The sequence below is a fragment of the Cannabis sativa genome, chromosome 4 (genome assembly GCF_029168945.1).
Source record: "Cannabis sativa cultivar Pink pepper isolate KNU-18-1 chromosome 4, ASM2916894v1, whole genome shotgun sequence".
NCBI lineage: Eukaryota > Viridiplantae > Streptophyta > Magnoliopsida > Rosales > Cannabaceae > Cannabis > Cannabis sativa.
The window spans coordinates 16,118,391-16,144,328 of NC_083604.1; the positions used below are offsets into that span (position 1 = coordinate 16,118,391).

Sequence of the window (25,938 nt, forward strand, 5' to 3'; positions counted from 1 at the left end):
AGTGGTCGCTGCTTTTTTTTCAAAGAGGAGAGAAGCTTGCTGCGTTTTTCAGCAAGAGAGAAGAAGGAAGAAGAAGAGGCTTGTCTAGGTTGTGTTCTTGCTGTTCAAAGAAAAGAGAAGAAGGAGAGGAGAAGATGGAGTTCGGCTGTGTGCTTTGAAGAGAGGAATCTTTGCAGCTAGGGTTTTCTTTGAACAAAGAAAAGAAGGTTTTATATGGTCATTAATGGCACTTTGGTAATAAAAGGCAGATCTTGTTTTTCAAAGGGGCATCAGAATTTTTGAAAAAGGCATATCCTGATTGGTAAAGGGAATATTCCCTTTGTGATCCGCACCAATCCAAAGGACGGTTTTGCCCCTCTGTTTTGAACGTTGGTGTTGTGTGTAGGGGGCATTTTCGGAATGCCAGCTCATTTCCTACAAATACCACCAGTACTTATCATTTATAGTAAGTGATTAACAAACCAGTTTCTAGAGGTGATTTTGGAGAGAGAGATTGAGAGGAAGAGAAAGAGAGGTACAGATAAAAAAGAGAGAAATTGAGTTTTGATTTTGTATGAAAATTCTGAAGATGAAGAAGATTCATGGGTAAGAGTGTGAGAGATAAACACTTTGATAGGATCCAACAGAGAATTGATCTTGATTGTAACGTACCTTGTTCTTACTCAATCAAGAAAGAATATTTCGGTGGTGTTCCAAAACTAGAGTAGAATCATAGATCACATATAGATTTATAAGACTTGAACTAGTATATATCTTGGTGTTGATTTACTGTTTATTGATTTATTTGCTTTTCGTTTGATTATTCATTTTAGGTTTCTAGCTTATTTGTACTATACGGATTCTTTGACTTGTTTGCTACCAGATTACCCATAGGACTAGCCCATACTTACATCTTGGGAATTCAGTAGTACAATTGAGTGGGAGCATTAATTATAGATATAAATTCTATAGCTTCCATAGCTATTTAGATGTGAAATGACTATTTCCTAATTAGAACTTGGCTAAACAACACAAATAAAAGAGCTCTTATTTTGGTAATTATATTAGTTTACTAAAATACATTTATAAGTAGCTAAGTATTTTAAGGATAAAATACATCGAAGGGTAAAACGATAAATTTTCTCTACTTAATGTAAACCGTCCATAGAGGATCAATGATTGTTTAGATTGAAAGAATGGATAATTCAGAGTGTATATGTATTTGGTATATAGATCGATCTATGTAATCAAGAGTGCAATTTTGAATCGATAATAAAGTAAGGAGGAATTAATGAGTTGGGAAATTTACTTAGTGAATTTCAAGTCTACTTATTTGGAGCTTGGTTACATAGGCCTATATTCCCAGCATTGTCTCAGATAATATCGTCTTGTAGACTCAATTAATTGATTTAATAAGTCAATTAGAATTCAAAAAATAGAGTGTGTCTTATTTAAGAATTTTCACCAATTTTGGGCCATTTTAAGAAGAGAATAGAAACAAGGGTTTAATTGTTAATTAAGACTCTTTATAGATCTAATTAATAAATATATCTAAATTGTATTTTATTTTATAATTATTAAATTAAAATTAATAATATTTAAATAATTAGATGTGATTAGTAGTAAAATTAGAAAAGACACATTGTTTCACTAATTTGAAATTGAGTGGCAAAAATCTAACTCTATGGCCCATTAGTGTATTTTGGCTACAGGATAGATTTTAGGCCCAATCGTATTTTGATTTTTGTCCATCTCTTCTAACCTGACCCTAGTGTGAAGGCTATAAATAGAAAGAGGTGAGAGCTTTGTCAATTAATGATTCTAAATGATTCAACCCTAGGTCAGACAAAGAAAAACTCTCTTCCTCTTCTCTTTCAATTTCGAAATTTGATAGCCTATTTCTCAATCTCAAAATGTGTTCCAAAAGTTAATTGAGTACCAGCCCACACTAATCAAGATGGTACTTAAACCTTTATAGAAGATCGTGAAGAATTATTATCTAGTTTAAGGAAAGCTATCCTTGTTCAATATTGGTGATACTCTGCTACAGAAAGGATTTGAGGGCTAAAGTACTAAACGGAAGGAGTCCTTAAATTTTTCTGCCATTAATCTATGTAATCCTAAACTCTAAGGTATTTATTTATCGTTATAGGTATTTCATATGTTAGGATGTTAGATTATATATTGTATAATCAACATATATCTTAGTAAATAAAGATCCTGGTAAAATAAGTTTCAACACCATCCAAATCACACCAAATGAATTCAAATCGTTTAAAAACCATATTTTCATGAAATGAAATGATTACCATGGCTCTGAGGATTGTTAATGGAACTTATTTTACTTGGATCTCAATTTACTAGCATGTATGTTAGATTATCACATAATAATCTAACATCCTAAAATATAAAATTCATAAAATGATCAAATAACAAGAGATTAGAAATCTTTACATTGGTTGTAGCAAAAATTAGTGACTCTTTCTGTTCAGTCACTCTATCCCTTAATTCCCTTTCTGTAGCAGGGTATTGCCAAGTGATGAACCTAGATAACTTCCTTAAACTCAAAAAGTGACAAATTTTTGAAGTCTTCTGCAAAGATCCGAGTATCACCTTAAATAGTGTGGGTTGATACTCAACTCACTATTGGAATAATTTGAGAGAGAAATTTTTTATAGAATTTTGAATTCACTTAAGGAAGATAAAATGAAGAGCTTTTCTTGACAAATTTACGTTAAGTCACTCTAATTAGGTTATCTAACAAAGCTCCATCATATTCCGCAAATAAGCTCTTTATTGGACTAGGGTTTGATTAAATGGGCTAGGAAAAAGAGAATGGGTCATAAATCAAAAGCCTTGGCCGAATACACATGTGGGTCATATGGCTTTAATTTTTGTCATTTTATTTCATTAAATGAAATAATTTATCTTTTTCTAAAATTATCATTTATCTAATTTATTTATCTAAATATTATCTTTATCTATTTAATGATTATAAATATTGTCAAACAACGTCTATAAGAGTAATAGAATAAATAGCACTTACATTTAGTGCAAGTTGGAGATTTTTGGGATTTCTGCCCTAAAAGCAAGTTATTAATGGATAATATATTACAAAATATATAAAATATAATTATAAGATAAATGATACATAAATTATAGAAGTAGAATTATTAAGTATATGAAAATTCTTTATTCATATGGAAAAGATATTATCTTGTAAGGATGTACAAGAGAATTGAGATTATACAAGATTAATAAAGATTATACGATTTACTATACACTATACTTCTAGTGTGTGTGATTTTGATTCGGATCACATATGTGGATAGACATGTAGTAAAGGTGTTGTGTATAATTCGATTATGCATGACTGGACCGATATGTAATAAACATCTTTTATTAACGCACCATTTACCATAAAAGAGTTATTCATATCACAACGATGATCATTAGTAGATTAGTTTGAATCCTGAGTATACATGAACTCATGTTTGTGTTCATTGAGTTCTTTGATTCACTCGTTAAAGTTTCTCAGAGAAGATGATTCTTACGACTTCTATTTTAGGAGCTTATAACATGAGTGGCTGGGAACTTGTTATACAATATTAGTTCTCTTATAGCTAGTGTTAATTTTAGGAGTGCTAACAGTTAGATCCAAATCTATAATAAGTTATAAATTAATTGTTCACATTGAATTAATGGTACATAAGGAATCAAGAGATAATTAGAATGGTAAAACAATAATTTTGACCAACTCTAATTATGAACTAATAATTGGATTGTGAACTACTTTTATTGATTATATCAATGGACTACAAGTAAGAATTCAATAAATATAATTCTATATTGCCAAAGAGTGCAATTTCATATTTATAGTGGAGTAATAACAGAATTAATAAATAAGATTATTCTATTGATGAGATCAATAAAAATCAAGTGTTTATTGGAGCTTCAAAATATAGGTCCATGGTCTCCAAGTTACCTCTATACAACATTGTATAGGGAAAAGTTTTATTAGATGAGTAAATCTGATTGAGAATTAATTTCTATAAGAAATAAGTTCTTAAGGGAAAAATAGTAATTTATGGAAATTATTGTTTTGAATAATTATGACAATTATGAATTGTTTAATTAAACAGTATTTAACTATTTAGTTTTATTAGATAAAACTATATTAATTAGTTAAATATAATACTATTTTTAAATAATATTAAAGAGATAAATATATTATTTTATTGAAAATAATATTTATTTTAATCTTTGTGAAATAAGAGATTAATGAGAATTAATCAATCATTATCTATTGGTAGAATAAATAATAAATTTTATTTATAGTAAAATTAAGAAATCAATTTTAGACCTTAAAATATGGCTTACACATATAGGGTGACATATAAAGGCCCATGTTAATTTTGTTTAATTATTTTATGGATTAAAATAATTTAATTTAAATTAATTAATTATTTTTTAATTATTGAATTAAATATATAATTGGATAATTCATTTAATTAAAAAAAAATAATAAGAAAATAAAAAGATTTAACTAATTTCTATTAATCAGTTATAAGATATTTATATGTGAATATAAATTATGAATTTAAATTAAATTAGATATTTTATTTTATTTTAAATGATAAATTAAAGGCATTGTTACATAACATTATATATATAATATATATATATATATACATTAATATAAACTAACAACCTGAGATAGAGTGTAACAAGTAGAGAAAAAATAGGATTGAAAAACCAAAGTAGTCATTTTTACTCCCTCCCTCCCTCTCTCTCTTCCACGCCTCTCTCTCTCTCTCTCTCTCTCTCTCTCTCTCTCTCTCTCTCTCTCTCTCTCTCTCTCTCTCTCCTTAGTCTCACACGCCACACACAGTCAAGTGTGGTGTGAGTTTGTAATCAACTCTATCTCATCACAGTATCTCATAAGTTGAGAATATATTGTGATATAGAATTATACTCATTCTATAAAATCTAATAGCTCACTCTATTCTTGAGTGTTTAGGCTTACTTAGAAGATTCTGGTGTGAACTCTTCAGCAAAGTTCTTAGATTGGATATTCGATTATAATACTAAAAGATAGCACGGATTCTGTGATAGGCTTTATGAGATATTGTCTCTCTATTCATTAGTCTAGATTTAATCTATATTATGTTGAGATCCTTGAGCTTATGGTTCATATTAGATAAAATTATTTTTTTATCAAACCAACTTTCACATTTCCAACTCTGATATGGACCATAAAAACCAACACATCCCATTTCAATCATGACACGTAGAATTATAGAACTCACATGGTCATCCAGTAAAGAATCATCAAAAGATTCTATTAACTAAGTTTTTTTTTATCAATTTATTAGTAATATTTAGTTTTGCTCTAATATATAGAAATTAGAAATGAATTAAGCACATACTTTACTATCTTTAAAGTACTATTGATAAATATTATTCTATTGTAATAATATGGTTACAACTAGTTGGTTATGCAAATGCAGAATATTTATTTCATCTTATAAGGCCAGATCTCAAATAAACTATTTGTGCATATTTGGTAACACTTCTATATCTTAGTATTTAACAAAGTAAACTTTGGTAGCTACTTCCTTAAATAATGTTGAGAAACTTGCGATTCACAAGGCAACTCGAGAATGTATATGGTTAAGATCAGTGACACAATATATTCATAGATCGTGTGGATCAACATCTCATAAAGAGGTACCAACAATGGTGATATATCGATGTTCAATAAAAGAGATAGAACTAAACTCATTTTACAAAAAAAAAAAAGTTATGTACACATGATCTTCAAGAGAATGGTGATATCGATGTTGATCAAAAATTTGATCAAGTGACAATCATGAAGACTTATTCACAAAATAATTACCAACATCAACATTCGAGAAGATGGTACACAAGATCAGAATGTGCCGATTAAAAGAACTCTAATAATGCCAAAATGAGGGAGAGTGATTTCATACTACACTATGTTTCTCTTGACCAAGTTTTTGTCCCACTGAGTTTTTTAGACAAGATTTTCAATGGCGTAGTATTATGTGTATACAAGGGTAGTATTATATAAATAATATATACATATGTGAATGTCCAAATCACTTAATCAATTACTTTTGAATGTAATTACCATTATTTATTTATTTATAGTTTCGTAATCTGTCTCACATTTTTGTATAAACACTACAAAAAACTGCTACTTTTAATGACAACTATTTAGTCACAATATAATTTTTTTGTGATTAAATGTGACTTTTAGTTACAACAAAATGTTGCTTGTGACTAAAGCATAATATTTTAGATACAAGTTTTACTAATTTAATTTTAATCACAACAAGTATTGTCACTAAAACTACATTTCGTCACAATAAATTGTAATTTTTTTGACTAATACTTTTAGCCACAGACTTTTTAATCACAACATAGGAATGGTGATTTATAATTAGTCACAAATTTTTTTACTTTTATTCACGAGTTTTGTTGTGACTAAAAGTAAAAAAAAATTATAGTGAAATATGTTGGACTTTGTGCCCTAAATAAAACTCTATTTCAATGTAATCTTTTCTATTCAATTATCAATAAAGAAACAAATTTATTTTCATTACTTATTTAGTATGTTATTTGGTTCATGTGATCATTTATATGTTTATTTGATTTATAAATTCTCCGAATCCTTATCACATTGATATTCTTGTTTATTGTGTCGTCAGCACAGTGAAAAGTAATCAAGATTATGTGATTAAATGTATTCCTATGATTTATCTGTACACAAGGTTTAACTGATAGGATAATCTACAATGTAGTTTACTTGCACCTTGAATAAGTGCTATGTCTTTTCCAGGGCATTGATTAAAGTAAGCTTGGGTTGGATGTATGGAGTATGCATTGGAAGGGACCGATATTGAACTTGAACTAGATATGATAAACTTACCGTAATATCTATTCAATTCAATATCACCTAGCTGATCCTAGATCAAATGATCTCAATCCTGAGATGGTTAGGTTCAAGTTCAGCTGCATTATTTGTGTTCTTGAATCTATTCGTTAAAGTCGACCAATTGGTTCTTCCTGTGACGTATAGGTTAAGAACATGGTAGTTCAATTGAGTGGGAGCGCTAATCATAGATACGAAATCTATAGCTTCTATCCGGATATAGAAGTCAAATGATGATTTCCTTCGAGCTTGGCTTAACAGAGATAAATGGTTGAGTACTCATTTCAGTGATTATATTAGTTCACTGAAATATTATTTATAGGTAGCTAAGTGTTTTAAGGATAAAATACATTGAAGGGTGTAACGGTAAATTAATCTCTATTCAATGTAAATCATCTATTGAGGATCATTGATTATTGGGATAATAACAAATGAATAATCTTATAGCGTGTTTATATCGTGGAACATATAGAGCATTCTATATAATTGAGAGTACAATTCCAAATTCTATAGTGGTGCAAGGAGGAATTAATTAGTTAGAGAATTTACTTGGTAAGCTTTAGATCTGCTTATTGGAAGCTCGGTTATATAGGTCCATGGTCCCCATACTAGTTGAGACAAACTGCTTGTAAGACTCAGTTAATTGATTTTAGTTAATCAATTATAATTCTAAAATTAAACTATGTCTAGTTTATGGATTTTCACTAAGATATGGCTTGATTGTGAAGAAATAAGATTTAGGAATTTATTTATTAATTAAAAGACTTTATAGAGTCTAATTAATAAATATTATAAATAATAATTTTATTTGATAATTATTTTAATTATTAAATAAATAGTTTTGACATTTATAGGGTTGAAAGTTCAAAAAGTGGTATTTGTGATAAATAGATAAATGGTTAAGAAAAATAGCAAAAATCTAACTAGTGTAGGGCCCACTTCATGGCCGGTCACTAAACGATATTTTTGCTCTATTTTTATCATTTTTTATTTTAAATAAATCAACCCTAACCCTACGTGAATTAGTATAATAAGAAAAGTATGGTCTCATTATCCAACTAATGCTTCAAAGGCTTTAAACCTAGTTTTCTTTCTCTCTCACAACTAGGTTTATAAGACTTCTTCTTCTTCTTTTCTTCTTTTTAATTCAAAAATTCTATAGCCTTCTTCACTATCAAATTCGAGCCTTAGTGATTGAGTGCATGCCTACACAAAGCAAGTTAGTCCTCAATCATAGTGTGTAAGACTGTGAAGAATTCAAACAACAGAAGGAGTGTTGGGCTTAGATCTTGGTGATACTCTACTACAGAAAGGATACAAGGGTTAGAGATCTGAGCGGAAGGAGTCAATTAATTTCGCTGCAACCAATGTAAGGTTTCTTATACCTTTTATGTGTTTATTTTATATCGTTTTAGAAGTTTATATTTAGGATGTTAAAAACATATTTATTAGTAAATCTAGATCCTGTAAAATGTATTCCAAAAAAATATAGGGTACCACCCCATTGAAATAAATCAATGAGAAAATTCTCTCATTCACTCTGTTTCTCTTTTCTCTAATTAATTTTTCTCTCTATTCTATATTATTTTATGACTAAACAAAATTATTAATTATCTATTTATTTTTAACATTAAATGTTATATTTCTATGTATGTACACACATTCATTTTGAATTAGAACTTTACTTGTGGCAAATGTACATTTATATTAGAGAACTTTCAATGGATTTTGTACTTCATTCTTTAAAATACATTTAGGGCCCGTTTGGTACGTAGGATTGGACTGAAAAAGATTGGATTGGACTGGACAAGATTGGATTATGCTGAAAGTAATCATGTGTTTGGTTTAAGAATAGACTGGACTATTTTATTTATTTTCTTCTAGCAAAAAAGACTTAAATTAAAATAAAAATATATAATAATAAATTAAAATAAAAATATATAATAATAAATTAAAATTAAAATATATAATAATAAATAAATAAAAATAAATAATTCGCAGCAAAAAAATAAAAATAAAAAATAAAATAAATAAATTATAAAATAAAATAAAGTAAAATAATATATCCTATATAATTAAGTATATATTATAATAATTTAAATGGTATTTACCCAAATAAGGTAAATACCATTTTGGACCCTCTGTTTTACAAAAGTTACCAATTGGATCATGTGTTTTGTTAAATGATAAAATGGACCCTGTATTTTTTAAAATAGTACAAATAGGTCCCTGAATTGAATTTTTGTCAAAATAAAGTTTAATTATAATTCGATCTAAAAGTGCTATGACAAAACTGTTTACATTTTTTGTATCTGTTCGTATTAAGCATTGTCTTCAAGTTGGTTGTATTAAAAAAAAAAGTTGTCAAAAATTAAGCTCAGGGTCCTATTTTTACTATTTTAAAAAATACAGGGTCCATTTTGTCATTTAACAAAATACAGGGTCCAATCTGTAACTTTTGCAAAACACAAGGTCCAAAATGGTATTTACCCAAAAAAATATTATGAATATATGCATTATTATAAATATATATTGGTATCATTTTAATTAATTTTTTATTGGTGTTTTTATAAAAATATTAGATTTTGGACAAAAGTTTATAATTTTACTACTACACAGTAATTTTTACAAAAATACTGTCTTTTCATAAAACAACCGTGAAATAACAAAATAGAATAATTAAAAATAACAGTAAAACAACAGTGAAAACTTAATACAATACATAGTATTTTTTTAAAAAAATTCTGTCCTACAATAATTTTTTTTAATATATATTGTAAAAACCCCTTTTTCTAGCGGCTTTATATTTTAATTTTGGCTCATCAATGGGAATATAGAGGATTTTATTGTACATACTCACTAAAAGTGTCAATTGGATTGAGTTCACCCCCAATAAATTCATAGGGCCCATCTCTCTCTTACAATTAATAAAGGAAAAATTACATAAGACACTATTTTTTGTAAAATATTTATATTTTTACATTTAAAGAATATTTTTTTTACATTTTTACGGTTTTCTAAAAAATAACACGAAAACAACATAAAATCAACAAGAAAACTACATAAAAATAACATGAAAATAACAACAAAAAATAACATAGATATAACAAAAAATTAACAAAATTACAACATAAAAAGACCATATTTTATGTAAATAAAATTAAAAAAATCGTAAAAATATTTAAAATTCTATGAAACCGTATTTTTGCATTTTTTTTTTTTGTTGTTGTTGTTTTTATGTGTTTGTGAAATAATCCCATTAATAAATTTGGTTTCCTAATATTCTTTGGTAAATAAAGAGTTAGTTTTTTCTTTTTTCCAACAATTTAAATTTCTCTTTTGTTATTCTTTATGGACCAAAATCTAATAGTTTAATATTTATAGTTAAATTTATTTAGTACCCATTAATAAGTAATAGGTATAAAAAAATATTCCTTATATATATTGTATTTTACCCTTAATTAAATAAGATCTATAATATATATTATATACATTTATACATCCAAACAACAACACCACTAATAATATCTCGAGTTGTCCAAAATTAAATGAAATGACTAAGAAGATGATGAGTCATGAGTCATGAATAGCTTGCTAGCTAGCTCCATTATTTTAACATGGGATAGGAGTTATACATCTATATGATAACATAAACATATTTCCTCACTAATCATTAAAACACTATATGATTACAAAAGGGCCCAATGAAGATACGATTTTATACTAAGTGTATCATGCATGGTGAGACATATACATAGATGTGAACATATCTATACATAAAAGTGGGTCCATAAAAAGATTTTTTTCAGAAAAAAATAAAAAAGAAAAAATAAAAACGAAATGTTTTTTCTTCTTCTTTCTAGTACTTCAATTTTTATTTGTTTTTCTAGAGGATCTGTTGGCAGTTACAAATGAAAATAGTTTTCTATCATGACATTAATTCCAACTATATATGTAAACACACACACATATGTGTGTATTCATAATTGAAGTTGAGTCAGAAAAATAAGACTCACATCATAATATTATTTGGTTTTTCACATTAGAGGGTGACCCAATTCGTTTCACTTTGTGGGTTCAATTCCTCCTAGGATAAAGTGATGCATCTCTTTTGGTCCATTTTGCATGCATATACAGGTTACACAGACATATTTATTCATTATTATTATTGATCACTAACACTATTCATTTATTTTGTTTGCTACTTGACAAAATGAAAAGCAACACATTGTATCAATCTTATATAATTGGGAATGGGATATTTCAATGATTTTTCTCAATGTTTAATATACTATTATCTATTTCTGTTATCTTTTAACTTGTACTGTGTATATATCAAAATCATATATTAATACTGCTATAGATTCTGCCAATTGAGATTTGAGACTAAGATAGCTCTCTACTACAACTCTATATTTTACATTACAAATAATAACGTATTTTTTTTTTCTTCTTTATCTTGCTTAAAGATTATATATCTATATATATTTATCATTTTAATTTTAATCTCAAACTCTTATGACTCTTATAAAAATTGGATTTTTTTTTTATTATTAATGGTAAAAATTGAATTTAATTACACTGAATAATTGCAAAATATTATCATTTTTAAAAAGTTAATTATTATATTATTATTTTTATAGAATAAATAGAATTTTTGCCTCCTAAATTATAGTACTCATTAAATTTTGCCTCAATTATTATTATTATTATTATTATTATTATTATTATTATTATTATTATTATTATTATTATTACTTAATAATTCACGCTTCGCGGCCGACATTTATTTTTTTTTTAAAAAAAATTATATGTATAAAATAAATTATGTCTTTTTATTTATTTAATAATAACTAAATAATAATATTATATTAAATTTTAACTTTAATAATATAAAAGTTATTATACTATATTTTTACTTCTAACTCTTTTTTAATTAGCTAAAAAGTAAAATAATAACACATTATCATTGAAAAATATTAAAACTCTTCACTAAAAATAAATTACCTAAAAAAATATGAAATAATTTTATATATAAGAAAATCTAAAAAAAAATAAAATAAATAACATATGCCGCACATGATATTAAAAATCATAAACTATATACATATCAAATAAGTGTGTATAACATCATAATCATACAAAATTTACACATCATAATCACCACATTCTACTTCATATAATAATAAAGATAATTATTTAACTTTTTATTGTATTATTGTGGTACAAACATCATGTATAGATTCTTGCAAAAGTGGCAAATTATATATACTTTATGATAGAACAATCAACAGAAAATACAATAAAAATATAATATTAATTACACATATGGAAAAATAATTAGATTTATGGTTAATTATGGTTTAAAGCTCCCTCTTTATTTTTCTTTTATAATTTAAAGAAATAATTAGTTAACATAAATAAAAATCTAATTACTTTTAAATTATTATAATAATCATAAATAGTAGAATAAAATTAATGAGAAAATATATTTAGATATTTTTAATTTATATTTATTAAGGTAAATACTATTTTGGACCCTGTGTTTTGCAAAAGTTACAGATTGGACCCTGTATTTTGTTAAATGACAAAATGGACCCTGTATTTTCTAAAATAGTAAAAATAGGACCCTGAGCTTAATTTTTGACAACTTTTTTTTAATACAACCAACTTGAAGACAATACTTAATACGAACAGATACAAAAAATGTAAACAATTTTATCATAGCACTTTTAGATCGGATTATAATTAAACTTTATTTTGACAAAAAATCAATTCAGGGTCCTATTTGTACTATTTTAAAAAATACAGGGTCCATTTTGTCATTTAACAAAACACAGGATCCAATTGATAACTTTTGTAAAACAGAGGGTCCAAAATGGTATTTACCCTATTTTTTTTCCAAAAATAGAATATACAAAAATATCAAATGTAAAGTTAGTTAGGATGGCCTTGTAATTGTGTTGCAGTGCACAATACAAATTAATCCAAAAAAAAAAAAATAATTACCACTACAAAAAATCTTACTTTTAGTCATAATAAAATTTGTGACTAAAATTTTCAAAAAAAAAAAAAATTTGTGACTAAAAGTAAAAAAATTGTGACTAATCATAAATTATTATTCTTACATTATGACTAATTAAAAAGTCTGTAGCTAAAAATATTAGTCACAAAAATCACAATTTGTTGTGACTAAATATATTTTTAGTCACGATACGTGTTGTGACTAAAACTAAATTAGTGACAACTTACTTGTATTTAAATACTATGTTTTAGTCACAAGTAACTTTTTGTTGTGACCAAAAGTCACATTTAGTAACAAAAAATTTATGTTGTGATTAAAAAGTTGTCACTAAAAATGCTCCTTGTGGTGTACAATAGTTAAACATGTATATTAAAATTATTTATTAATGTTAAATAATATCATTAATTATAAATAAAAAAATATATAGTTAATGATGTGTTAAATTCAACGCAATACTACTTTTTATGTTAAATTTGATTTAATACTACATTATCATCGAAGAAATATTTTTTTTGTAAAATATACAACAAGTTTTTTTTTTATCTGAAAAATATAGAATATATAGATATATAGGGTTAAATACAATTTCGAACTAAAAATAAAAATTATCAAACCCTCTATTTCGTTCCATAATAATTTAAAACTTATCTTTTTTAAAATGATACATAATAATATATTGAGCTTATAAATTTTTATAAATTATTTTTAACATAATCAAACTTAAGTTAATTTCTAGTATAAATAGGTGTAAAAAGATGTAACACCTAGTCATAACACTTATAAGTCGAGTTATTATTATATTTTATTTTGATAAAATATTAAACTCAATTTACTATTTTGTATTATAAAACATAGGGAAAAAAACAGGAATATTCTAAAAATGGTAAAATATTACAACAATACTGTGGGCCGGCCCAATCAACATTTGTACAGCCCAAAATGAAAATATTACAAAAATACCACTTGCCCTTACCTTCAGCCGCACGTCACAAACGGAGAGGATGAATGAAGCTCCATCGATGCAGTCGGCCACGCAACCAGAATGAAACCAGATCGAACGTAAAACAACTGTAAATCCCGTCGAATTTCAATAGGAAACGAACAAATCCAACGATCTAAACAGAAATTTTTTTAAAAAAAAGAGCAGGACAACCGTGGAGAAACTGAATTTCAACATTTGATTTCGGTTTTTATAGTGCAATATCACTCAAACGATCGTCGAAAATTCAGATTGAAGCAATGTAAATCTGTATTGAACAGATCTGGAGCTCCCCCTCAAATCCAAAAAAAAGGTATGAACTGAATTTTTTTTTCAACAATGATACACAGCATTTTTAGTTGCATTCTGGTTGATTCAATGGTGTGCAACAGGCAATACATATGGTAAAAACCAATAAACAAGAACTGATTATGATTAAGGAAACAAGGGATACTAATAACTTTTTTTTATTTTTTTTTTTGCGTTGGCTTACAGTTGCATTATCGTTTGAAAATGGTTTCGAAATCATGAAGAAGTGTTATATGACAAGTACCAAGAGCTAGCATATATACAAGGTAAGATATATGTTAATGGTAGCAAATTAGTTTTATAATAGTTGTAAATCGATCTGATTCGAATAAACATGATGAAAAATGACAATGCGTAATAACTATGTAATTTTGGGGATATAATCGTGGTTTTTCAGTTGGTTTACAGTTGCATAATCATTTAATAATAGTTTCATTACGTTTTTTTGCAGGAATTTATTGTGGAAAAGATAGAGTACAGAACAGTTTGAGAAATGGTTAGTTTCCCAAAATTTAAATGAAGTTTCTTAATAGTTTTATTCTCGTTTCTTTGTAGTTTATTAACTACCAAAAAAATGGCAAAATCAGGAATCTGGACAGGAAATACAATGCTTGAACAAAGGAACAGAGATAGTAGTAAGTTTGTACTCTATTTCATAACATAATAAAACCAGTTTTAAAATTCGTTGCCTCGGACTAATAACCATTGCAAAAACACAGGAAAGGAAAGACATTCCATTCCTAGTCTTCTACAATGGAAAATTCGATGATCGAATGAATTATGAAAATTATGAAGCCAGTGGACACTACATTTCTGCCAATTGTAACTATGAAGATTTGCAACAGAAACTCAAAGATGCCCTGGAATGCAACCAAGAAAACACTGTTTTGCAACTGAAATATCAAGTGAAGGAAGGATACCAACCATTGAGGATAAAGGATGATCAAAGCCTGCATTTCTACATACAACTCAAACTGAAAGACCCCGACTTCACAACATACCCAATGTGTGTGAATGTCATCAACAACCCAACAACAACCATCGATGCAACATTCTTTGGAAATGACAATTCATTAATTACACATAGAAGCGCCTTCCAACCAATCGAATACAATGCAGCAACAACAGAAGACTCAACAAATCAACAACATATAATTGAAGCAAGAGTACCGGAATTTGGGGAAGAAAGTTTTGACTTCATGGACTATGCAAAACTTGTGGCAGAGGAAATGGTTGAGCAACTGGAAAACAACAGAAAAAAGGAACCAGAAATCACAGATTATGACGAACTACTAATCACAGATCCGCATCATCCAGAAATAGAAGAAGCACAAATATACAAAGACAAAGAAACACTGCAGAGCGTGCTTGGTTTCTATGCAATTAGGAACAACTTCCAATTCAGAGTTAAAAAATCATGTGCAAGAACATACAAGATTTGTTGTTTGGATCCAAAATGCAAGTGGGCACTAACAGCATCCAGAAACGGGCCAACAAAGTCATTCATCATTCGAAAGTACGACAGAAAGGTGATACACACTTGTGATCTAAACATCAGATTTGCCGACAAGAGACAAGCTACAACGAAATTGATTGGAAACTACATCAAGCCACGGTTCACCAACATAAAAACAACTCAAACGCCACAAGACATCAGAGGAGAAATGAAACACAAGTATGGGGTCAGAATGAACTACATGAAAGCATGGAGAAGCAAAGAGCACGCGCAAGAAGAATTACGAGGAAAAGCCAACGAATCATACAGGTTGCTGCCCGGTTTTTTGCACATGTTGCAAAAAACTAATCCCGGAACAATAGTGCACATGGAAACAGAGGATGACAACAGCTTCAAGTACTTGTTTGTCGCACTGGATGCATCAATAAAAGGATGGAAGAAATGCAAACCTATAATAGTTATTGACGGAACTTTCCTTAAATCAACATATGGAGGTACACTGCTCTCTGCTTGTACACAGGATGCAAATGGGCACATTTTTCCACTAGCTTTTTCTGTTGTGGATTCAGAAAACAACAACTCATGGCAATGGTTTTTCACAAAAGTGAGAGAAACATATGGGATTAGAGAGGAACAGTGCTTGATCTCAGATAGACATGAGAGCATAAGTAAGGCAGCTTGTCAAGTATTTCCAGAAATCACACATTGCTATTGTGTATACCACCTGTTAAGCAACCTAAAAGCAACCTTCAAGAAGAATGCAAGCAAGCTGGATAAACCATTCTTCGCTGCAGCCAGAGCATACACAGAGAGGAAATTTGAATACCATATGAGCGAGTTGGACAGCTTGGACATCCGTGTAAGACCATATTTACAACAAGTTGGATACCACAAATGGTCAAGATACCACTGCAAAAACAACAGGTATTCAACTATGACTTCAAACATTGCTGAATCTCTAAATGCAGCAAACTTGGCAGCTAGAGAGCTACCAATCACAACACTGATGGAGTCATTGAGAGCATTGATTCAACAATGGACATACACAAACAGGAAAAAAGCACAGAAAACAACAACATTTTTAACACCTACAGCAGAAAAGAAATTAGTCGACAACTTTGTGGAATCATTGACAGAAAATGTAATGACATGTTAAATATTTTAGTTGCATTTCAGTTTCTTTATAGTTTGTTTTTCGTTGTCATACATATTAACAGTTTTACACTTAATCCGCAGGTAAAACCAATAAACGAGACCATGTTCGAAGTCATTGAACTAACCAGATCATGGGTCATCAACCTCAAGGAGAAAACATGCAGTTGCAACAGATTCCAACTTGATGAGTTACCGTGTGCTCATGCGCTTGCTGTTATAAAAGAGATGAACTTGAATGTTTACAACTACTGTTCGGGTTATTACACAACGCGAACATGGCTTGAAACATACTGCGGCTCAACATATCCGGTACATAATCACACAACTTGGGATGTGCCACAAAACATAAAAGATATCATTGTTCTGCCACCAAACCAAAAAATAAGATCTGGAAGACCAAGGAAACGAAGGTTTTTATCTGAATGGGATACAAAAAAACATAACAGGTGCGGAAAATGTGGACAACACGGACACAATCGAAAGACATGCAACAATCAAGCAATAAAATAGATACATATGAAATATTTGAATTGTTTAATTTTGTGTGCAAATTCAAACAGGTTGATCTGTGATGCTCTAAATACATGGGATTTCATTTTTATGAAATTTGAAACAGTTTTTTAATAGTTTCAAAATCGTTTTGTTACAGTTGCGACCCTTTGTAAAATATTAAGTACCGGAATGACTTATTCTTTACAGTTTTAAAGGCAGTCAGTCAATAATTGATAAAACATAACTTGAATAAGGGAAAATAGTTAACGGAATACGAAGAATAAATATACATTCATAGCACTATTTAGGAAAAATGAAAACATAGTTTGTATTTAGTTGGTTAATAGTTTCTCCATAGTTGTGCGACCGTATATAAGAACTTGAACAATTAAAAAAACACACAACTTTGGGAAATACAAACCTATACAATAAAGATATTATAAGGAGTGAATGTCAAATATCCTAAAAGTTTTAAACCAGCTACATAGTTTTAAACACACAACAACACTAAAACTTGTCAAGTAAATAGATTCAACAAATAACATAATAGAGCCACCAAATTAAAAGTTCCTATTTCTTCAATTTAGATGCCTTAGAAGACTTGGATTGCTTCTCATCCTCGCTGTCAATACTTTCGTCAATTTTCCTTTGTCCGTACGAGTAGAAAAGTGAAGCAAGTCGGGTTCGATAAACTTCGATGTCAAAGTCTGCAGGGACATCCTTTCCGTGTATAAAGAATTCAGCAAAGGCAGCAACATATGCTCCACAATCAACCGTTAAAAAACATAGAGAAAAAATAAACAGATTAGAAACTAAAAAACAACATAAAAGAAACTTAAAAGAAACACTCACTTCTTCTGCTGAGACGCAAGACCACTAAGCTCCACGATTCTGAATGGAGCTGTAGGGTCAGAAACTGAGGCAGGAACTTGTGCTCTATTCTTCCAGAACCCAAGTAAATCGAAAAACAAAGGCAGCAACACGGAATAAGCCTTCATCGCATTCCTAGCTGCGGCATTCATCTTCGCGGTTCTCAAAGAATTGTACAGAAATAACGTCCTTTCGTGCACGTCAAGACGCCCAAAAACCCAATGACTTTCCCTTCTTAAATTGATGATGAAAAGCACGTGATCGGCTTCATACCAAGGCTTGGAACAGGGAATGCGCATACCTCGGATGTAATGCGCAATTGGGTGGGCAGCGTGAATGTGTGACATCTTAGTCTTCATTGACTTGGCCTTGTTAAATTTGTGGTACAATGCTTGGATGGAATCATCAAAAAGACAATCAGTGGTTGCGAAATTCAACGTCACAGCGGAAGAATACTTACCTTTTTTCCGAAGGTAATAGAATATGGTGTTCATATGCTGAGAAAAAAAAACAACACAGAAACACAAATGAAAAGGTTTAACAACTGTAAAAAAACTGAAATGTAGTATCAAAACTAAAAAACATTTATAAAGAAACTAAAAACAAACTACCATAAGTACAATATAAATTGGAAACTTTACCGAGTCGTTCATAAACATGTCGCATGTGGCCAAATGGTAAAACCAAGTTTTATCCTCAACATAATCAACACCTAGCCTAAAACCCGGGGTAAATTTCTTTGCGCCGTCTTCATAACAATTATAATGCCTACAACAACAAAAAAAACAGCAAAAAAACAGCATTAAAACAGGAATAAAACTGGAAAAAAAAAATAATACAAAAACAGATTTAATAAAAAACAGTCACCTGGGATGTTTAAGCAATCCTTCACCAATCCAAGAGTCAAATTTTGCCTCAATCTCGGTAGATACGGGATCAGCAAAAGCATCATTAAGAGCATAAAGGCCCTTCACATAAGTCACCATTTTGAAATCCCTATCATCCCCAGCAGACTGAGAACCTGAGGACATAAGCTCCATTGGAGTGCTCCCGACATCAGCAGACCCGAAATCAACAAATGGAGATTTCAAGGCCGGAGCACGCTTCCTCTTATCCAACAGAGGTGTATCAGAGACAGTATCCTCAGTTTCTTCATCAGTATGAAGGGCATCTGACTTTTCACCAACAACATCTGGATTGGGTGCGGGGACCTAAAAAATAAAGAATGCATTAAAACAGTTGCAAAACATACTAGAAACTAATGAGCAACCAAAAAGAAACCTAGTTTTTTTGAAAACAATTAAAAGTAAACTTACATTGATTTTAGCAACAGCCTCCAAGCCAGCCAACACAACTTGATCATCATCTATTACAAGCTGGCTCAATCCATCAAAGAAATCGTCCCCCTTCAATCGAGACTCATCGCCCTTCGGCTTCTCAACATCCTTAACATTTTTATCACTCCCTCCAACATCCTCAGAAGGATTCACATCAGCAGAAGGGACAGCAGTAACAGCCTTGTCAGCATCATCAGCATCCCCACCAACTTTAACCAACTCACCACCATCGTCGGAGTCGGAATCAATATTTTCTGGATCAGGCAATTGCTTGTCATCATCCTCGGCATCATCATCATCATCATCATCATCATCAGGATCATCATCAGAATCTTGAGTTACTAATTCATCCGATGACTTTCCCTGTATCAGCCAACATAAATGAAACTTAAATAAAACAGTAAAGAAACTATACAAAAAAAAATATAAAAAAACCTAAACAATAAAATAAGAATAAATACCTCGTCAGAAGGACGACGATGAATGGCATTAACCTTCTCTTGGATATCCTTAATTACAGTCATTACGGATTTGAAATTAAAATCAACAAAACACCTCAACGAAATGAAGTCCTCGGCCAATGATGATTGATTCGAACTGAGCATCTCCAGCTTAGATTTCATCCAATCAATATCTGCTGAATCAGACTTCTTTGAAGATGAGCCACCCTCGAAGGATTGCTTCGCTACACCACGTTCATCAATAGATTCATCGAGAAATAGACCGTCAAGTTGAAGCTGCTGCCTCTCTTCATCAGTAGGACGCATGTTTTTTATCTTCAACTGAACAGCATAATTAAACATAATATGAAAAAAAATTAAAACAATTGGAAAAACCAAAAAACAACAACATATATTAAACTGAAAAGAAACAGGAAAAAAACAGTAAAGAAACTGTAAAGTACCTTCTCCAAAGGTAAATCAAAAATCTTGCCCTTCAAGTCTCGAAGGGTTGGATTTTTGGTGACGATGGTGTTGCTCCAGTTCAGAATCCTGGGAATAGAAGATGAAACTCTCTTACAGAAAGAGTTCACCATTGCAGGACAGCATTCATAAAACCAAACAGTAAAAACCCAAGGACATCCCAATGCCCTATACCAGCCATCATATTGGCCTCCCTTCTCTGCCTTTCTATTTTTCATAATGATCCCATGCTCAATCCTACCTTTGAATGAGTCAATTGTCAATTCAAATGATTCCCTACCCCAACAATACTCATCCCACCGACCGCTATCAACTACATCTAGAACAAACCTAGACACTTCTTTGTCAGGAGTATTGCTAAGAAGAAAACACTGAATGAAATACAAAACAGCCATTTTCAAACCAATAGACTCATCCAAACCCCACCGACTACCCAAAAAAGCATCCTCGATGGCTTTGTTGTCAATAGTTTTTACACCACGGAAACATGTTTCTACCAATTGATTTGTTTCCTGTGAAAACAACAACTTGTTGCAATCACCGAAACAATCTAAACCAGAAATAAGGTAAAATTCTTCGGCACTAAACCGTATGCAACGGCCAGCAACCTTAGCCCAAAACTCCTTAGGATTAGGCTGTAAAACTTCCCTTAGTAGTAAACTATGAACGACTTGTGGGTGAAAAACAAACTCAGGCATATCCAGAAAATGCCCAAACTGAGTTTGACGAAACAAAGAAAGCAAATTAACAGATAAAGTGTTTTTAATATTATTTATCACAGAATACACACTGGTGCACACACACTTAGATCTGTAAAAATCAGAAGGACTAAATTTACAGTCCCAAACCTGCAACATAACAAAAAAGGGCCAATATAAATTATAATCCTGAGTTAAACAGTATGAAAACTGTAATACAACTACAAACAAACTAAAAACAAACTATCAATGGCAAACAACTACACAGAAAATAACAGCAAAGACCTTAAATCGTTTGGAAACATAAAAAAAACAGTAAACAACTAACCCTAAAAGAAATCGAAAAATGCAGTATAAAAAGAACAACAAAACTATATTAAAACAACAAACAAACTAAAAAACATATACAACTATAGAAAAATATAGAGCAAAGATTTGAAAATCGTTTTGAAATCTAAAATATAACAGCAAACAACTAAACCTAATGAAAATCGAAAAAACATCAAAACATACCAGTAACAAACTATTAAAAAACTGAAAAGAAACTAACGAAGAATGATTGAAAACACCAAAAACGAAAACAAAACACATAACCTGTAAGCACAAAAAAACACTAAAAATAAAGAAAAACAAAACAAAATTAAATAACAACACCCAGACCAGAATCAAATGGAAAGATCAAAAGCAACAATAAATAACTAAAAAATTTAAAAACATGAAACAAAATGCGCAAATGAAACCCTAAAATCACACAAAGCAAAATGAACATGAAAACGCCAAAAATCTGGGTAAAGCAGAAATGGAAGAAAAGGGGGAAACGAAAATAAAACTAAAAACCAACCTCAGTCCGATCTGCAGAATGTGTAATAGATTTTTGGAATTTTTTCCCAGAAATTTCTGGAAGCGAGGACTCCTCCAAGTTCAGCTTCGATTTCTTCGAAGAAGTGGGTTTCACACGCTTCGGCATGGGAGCTTCAAAATCAGAATCAAAATCATCAATGATTGGGCGTTTACCCTTGGATTTGTTGGCCAAAGATTTCTTGCCCATTTTTGATTTCTTTTTGAGAACTGGAGAAGGGGATGAAGATGACCGAGTGATTGCCATGGTATAAATAAGATTGAAAAAAAATGAAACAGAGAGGGAAAAACAGTTGCTAAATCGTGGGCTAAGAGGAAGTTGAAAATTCGTGGATGAACCAAAAATAAGAGGGAAAAACGTGATAAATTATGGGTGGTTAATGGAGGTTACTTGAATTCAAAATGAACTTAGAGAACAGAAATGAAGAATAGAAAATGAAATGAAAACAAAATGAAAAAAGAGAGGGAAGAGAGTATGATTTGATTGATGATGCATGGGGATAGAACACGTGTATGCATGGTATGATGAGTAAGTGGTAAATGTGTAATAAAAATAAGTTTGTAAGTATAAATGTAGTAATAGGCGTGTGAGGATAATTATGTAATAAAGTGAGTAAAAAGGATTTTTCATGTAAAAATTTCTAAAACATATATTATTGATCATTTAACAAAAGCAAATATTTTACATCTTTTACATATAAATAGTATTTACTTTATATAAATTTGGCACTCCATGTTGTTAATTAGTAATCAAAATTTAATTGAAAAAGAAGCATTAATATTAATGTTTCTTTTCCAATGAATAAAGTGGAGTGCTTTTGGTTCTTGGAGACAGATGTCTCTACTAGATTTGTTCAATAGGTATTATTTGAAGGATTCAAAAGTAGCAGCTTTAAATGATCACAAAATCCTAAAAAGGACAACAAAAAAGTGGTTCAAGCAGTTAAAGTTCAAAGCTTGAAGAAGGTGAGTCACATGCAATGGTCATAGAAAAAGTTCATTATTCTAAATTAAATAAATTACCAAAGAAACTGGAGTCAGACAGTTAATTAATTTCTACATAATTTTCACGTTAATTTCTACATGTTCACTATCTTTGCTGTCCAGTCTACAATATGAAAAAACACATAACTTTGTGATAACCTAAAATACGCCTGGAGCTGTGGAACATGTGAGCCCACATGATCATCCCATTGTTCCTCTCCTCTTATAATTTGCTTCAAAGCAAAGATAACATTTACAACTAACTCAGATGTGGGGAAAAGAAAAAAGCAAAAACAAAAAACAAAAGGTAATAAAATAATAATAATATTATTATTCCAAAAAAAAAAAAAAACTTTCTACTTTGTTTATATTTTGCAAGCAAATCACTTGCGATAGTCTTCAACGAAAAGGTAAAAAGCCCAAGAAAAGAAAAGGAGCTGTGGATTGAACAAGATTTTTTCTTTTTAATTATACTATTATTCTATAAAAGTTTGGACCTTTTTCATTTTTACATTTCAAACCAGTTTTTTTTTGTATTTTTTACTGAATTCTACATAGAAACCCCTATTGCAACTAGCGCTGCAACCTAAACTGCAACAAAAAATCGTATGAAAATCCTTATTGCAACTAGCGTTGCAACCATTTTAAAAACCCAAAACATAAACTACTACAAAAACCCCCTTTAGAGGCGGTTTTTAAGCCCTTTCAGCGTCGATTTTGGCGAAATTCGCTACCGACGCTAATCAGAGCAACGCTAAATGGTTATGAACAACCGACGCCATATATACCCCTATAGCGTCGGTTATTATCTAGGAACCGACGCCATAAGGGTATATATGGCGTCGGTTCCTAGCTAATAACCGACGCCATACGTGGCGTATGAACCGACGCCAAAAACAAGCATTTTTCATTTTTTTAATTTTATATAATTTATTTTAATTATATATTTATTAATTTATATATTATTTTATTTAATTTAAATTACATACTTATTTTTTTAAAAGGTAAATTGAATATTATTCATATTAATTTTAAAATTGGCTAAAATACATAATTTCATTTCATAAAAGTAATTAAATATTACACAAATATTAATGTAAAATTAATCCAAAATATTAATAAGTTAATAAATCTAACTACAAGTTAATCTAAAAAAATTACATAAGGAAGAAAAATTCTTGGACCTTTCAACCTCAATCGTCACCGTGAATCACCGCCATCAATCGTTCTATCCACTTTCGCTGTAATGGTAACAATTCAGTTTTTGGATCGTATTGCCCCTTACCCCCAAACTGTTAAAAAAATTAAAAATTTATATTAGTTGATATATATGTATATTATATATTTGTTATTATAATAAATACTATAATCAATCATTAAAACTTACAGCTTTTTGATCTTGTATGTAACGGTTGGGATTTGCACGTGTGACGATGTCAGTCATATATTTCAAAACAAAAAAACCATATTCTTGGCTTTTAGGTTGTCTTGGACAATTTGCTTGTGAAATTCCTAGCCACGAGCCAAGATACTCATGTGCGTCCCCTATATATGTGAATACACTGTTTTGAAAAATTATATTAGCATTTCAATTCATTAGTTAATTTAAATTTGTTACATAAGAAGTCATTAAATTATTACCTTCCGATCATTTGAGTAATTTCTTCGGGAATTGGGCGGCCACGTACAGGGTCTAAATGGATAATTTTCTTTGGCGTAACGACCTCTAGCGTCCAATGCGCACTACAAAATTATATTGGAATATAAGTAAGATAGTATAAAAATAATTTGAAGTCATAATATAGAAATGAACAATTAGCACTAAAGAATTAAATAGAGTTTACCCGATATTCCAAGGAATAAAGAACATTTGGTGGTTGTTATTCATCAATGATAACCAACCAGCCAATCGTCTTGCCGCATCGTCAAAAGACTGACTCTTTTCTTCCTCGGTTTTCCCATGCACTACAAGAAGATAATACATGGAAGATAATACTCGATTCATAATGAGGACATGTCGCTATGATTCATATGTTTATTATATAATGAGAAACGTTTGGGTTTGAATATTTTAGTTTAAATGCTGACCAAGTGGGAGAATATTAGAATATTTTATTTATGGAAATTATTTTCTAATTAAGGAAATGATTTTCTATTTAAGGAAATAAATAAATAATTGATTTTCTGATAAATGAATATTTTATATTCATTGAATCTGGACAAAATCAATTATGTAATATTCTATATATGGTCAGATTTCTATATTCATTACCTGATTTGATTTCTTGAATTAATTGTCAAAATATTCTGACAATTAATGTGGCGCAGATACTGATGGAGTATCTCACCTATAAATATAGGGTCTCGGTCCCCGAGCTCCTCACTCATTCTGATTTCATTCAGCAAATTCCATCTAAAGAGAGTTGAGAGAGCGAGGAAGCCCGAACTCCAATATCGAAGCTATCGCAGGGATTGAAGCTCAAGGATCAATGGCTGGAGGTATATCGATCCTTTCGTTGCATATATTATTGATATGATTACAGTTTGTTTTCCGCATTTCATATCGTTTGTATATGCTATATTACATACACTACATTATGGTCTAACATTTGGTGTCAGAGCGGTTTTATCTCTGCCTTGATTTTGGTTGAGTTTCTTATATATACACATATATATTGTTCATATATATATATTATATACTCATACACGTTCATACTCGTACAGTATATATATATATTTTATCGGTATATTTACATATATGTATATATGTTTATATATATATTATATATATTTTATTACATAATAATATTTATAATATTCATTTTCATTATGTGATATATACATGCATATATATATAACATAAAGTTATCGGTGTAAATAAAGTTTAATTTTTCTGTTTTTTATTTTTTCGGTGT

General features: G+C 29.8%; 2 protein-coding genes across 2 annotated transcripts; one reads left to right on the forward strand and one right to left on the reverse strand.

Moving 5' to 3' along the window:
- Positions 1-14,441: 14,441 nt before the first annotated feature.
- On the forward strand, positions 14,442-17,509 carry LOC133036692 (uncharacterized). The gene is made up of 5 exons (XM_061113360.1): positions 14,442-14,516; positions 14,702-14,746; positions 14,838-14,885; positions 14,970-16,847; positions 16,943-17,509. The coding sequence occupies exons 2-5, from the start codon at positions 14,744-14,746 to the stop codon at positions 17,369-17,371; spliced, it is 2,358 nt and encodes a 785-aa protein (XP_060969343.1). The 5' UTR covers positions 14,442-14,516; positions 14,702-14,743; the 3' UTR covers positions 17,372-17,509.
- A 116-nt stretch (positions 17,510-17,625) lies between these two features.
- On the reverse strand, positions 17,626-22,637 carry LOC115719988 (uncharacterized). The gene is made up of 7 exons (XM_061113359.1): positions 22,023-22,637; positions 20,465-21,331; positions 20,022-20,342; positions 19,540-19,923; positions 19,091-19,434; positions 18,865-18,991; positions 17,626-18,720 (listed from the first exon to the last, which is right to left on the reverse strand). The coding sequence occupies exons 1-7, from the start codon at positions 22,284-22,286 to the stop codon at positions 18,202-18,204; spliced, it is 2,826 nt and encodes a 941-aa protein (XP_060969342.1). The 5' UTR covers positions 22,287-22,637; the 3' UTR covers positions 17,626-18,201.
- Positions 22,638-25,938: the final 3,301 nt, after the last annotated feature.

Bases quoted from the DNA above. Each gene is read 5' to 3' on its own strand.
- LOC133036692 (XM_061113360.1), top strand. The intron at 14,886-14,969 runs GTAAGTTTGTAC...GCAAAAACACAG, and splicing joins ACAAAGGAACAGAGATAGTA to GAAAGGAAAGACATTCCATT. The intron at 16,848-16,942 runs GTAATGACATGT...CTTAATCCGCAG, and splicing joins TGGAATCATTGACAGAAAAT to GTAAAACCAATAAACGAGAC.
- LOC115719988 (XM_061113359.1), bottom strand. From the start codon at position 22,286: ATGGCAATCACTCGGTCATCTTCATCCCCTTCTCCAGTTCTCAAAAAG. The intron at 19,435-19,539 runs GTAAGTTTACTT...TTTATTTTTTAG, and splicing joins AGGCTGTTGCTAAAATCAAT to GTCCCCGCACCCAATCCAGA. The intron at 18,992-19,090 runs GTGACTGTTTTT...TTGTTGTTGTAG, and splicing joins GGATTGCTTAAACATCCCAG to GCATTATAATTGTTATGAAG.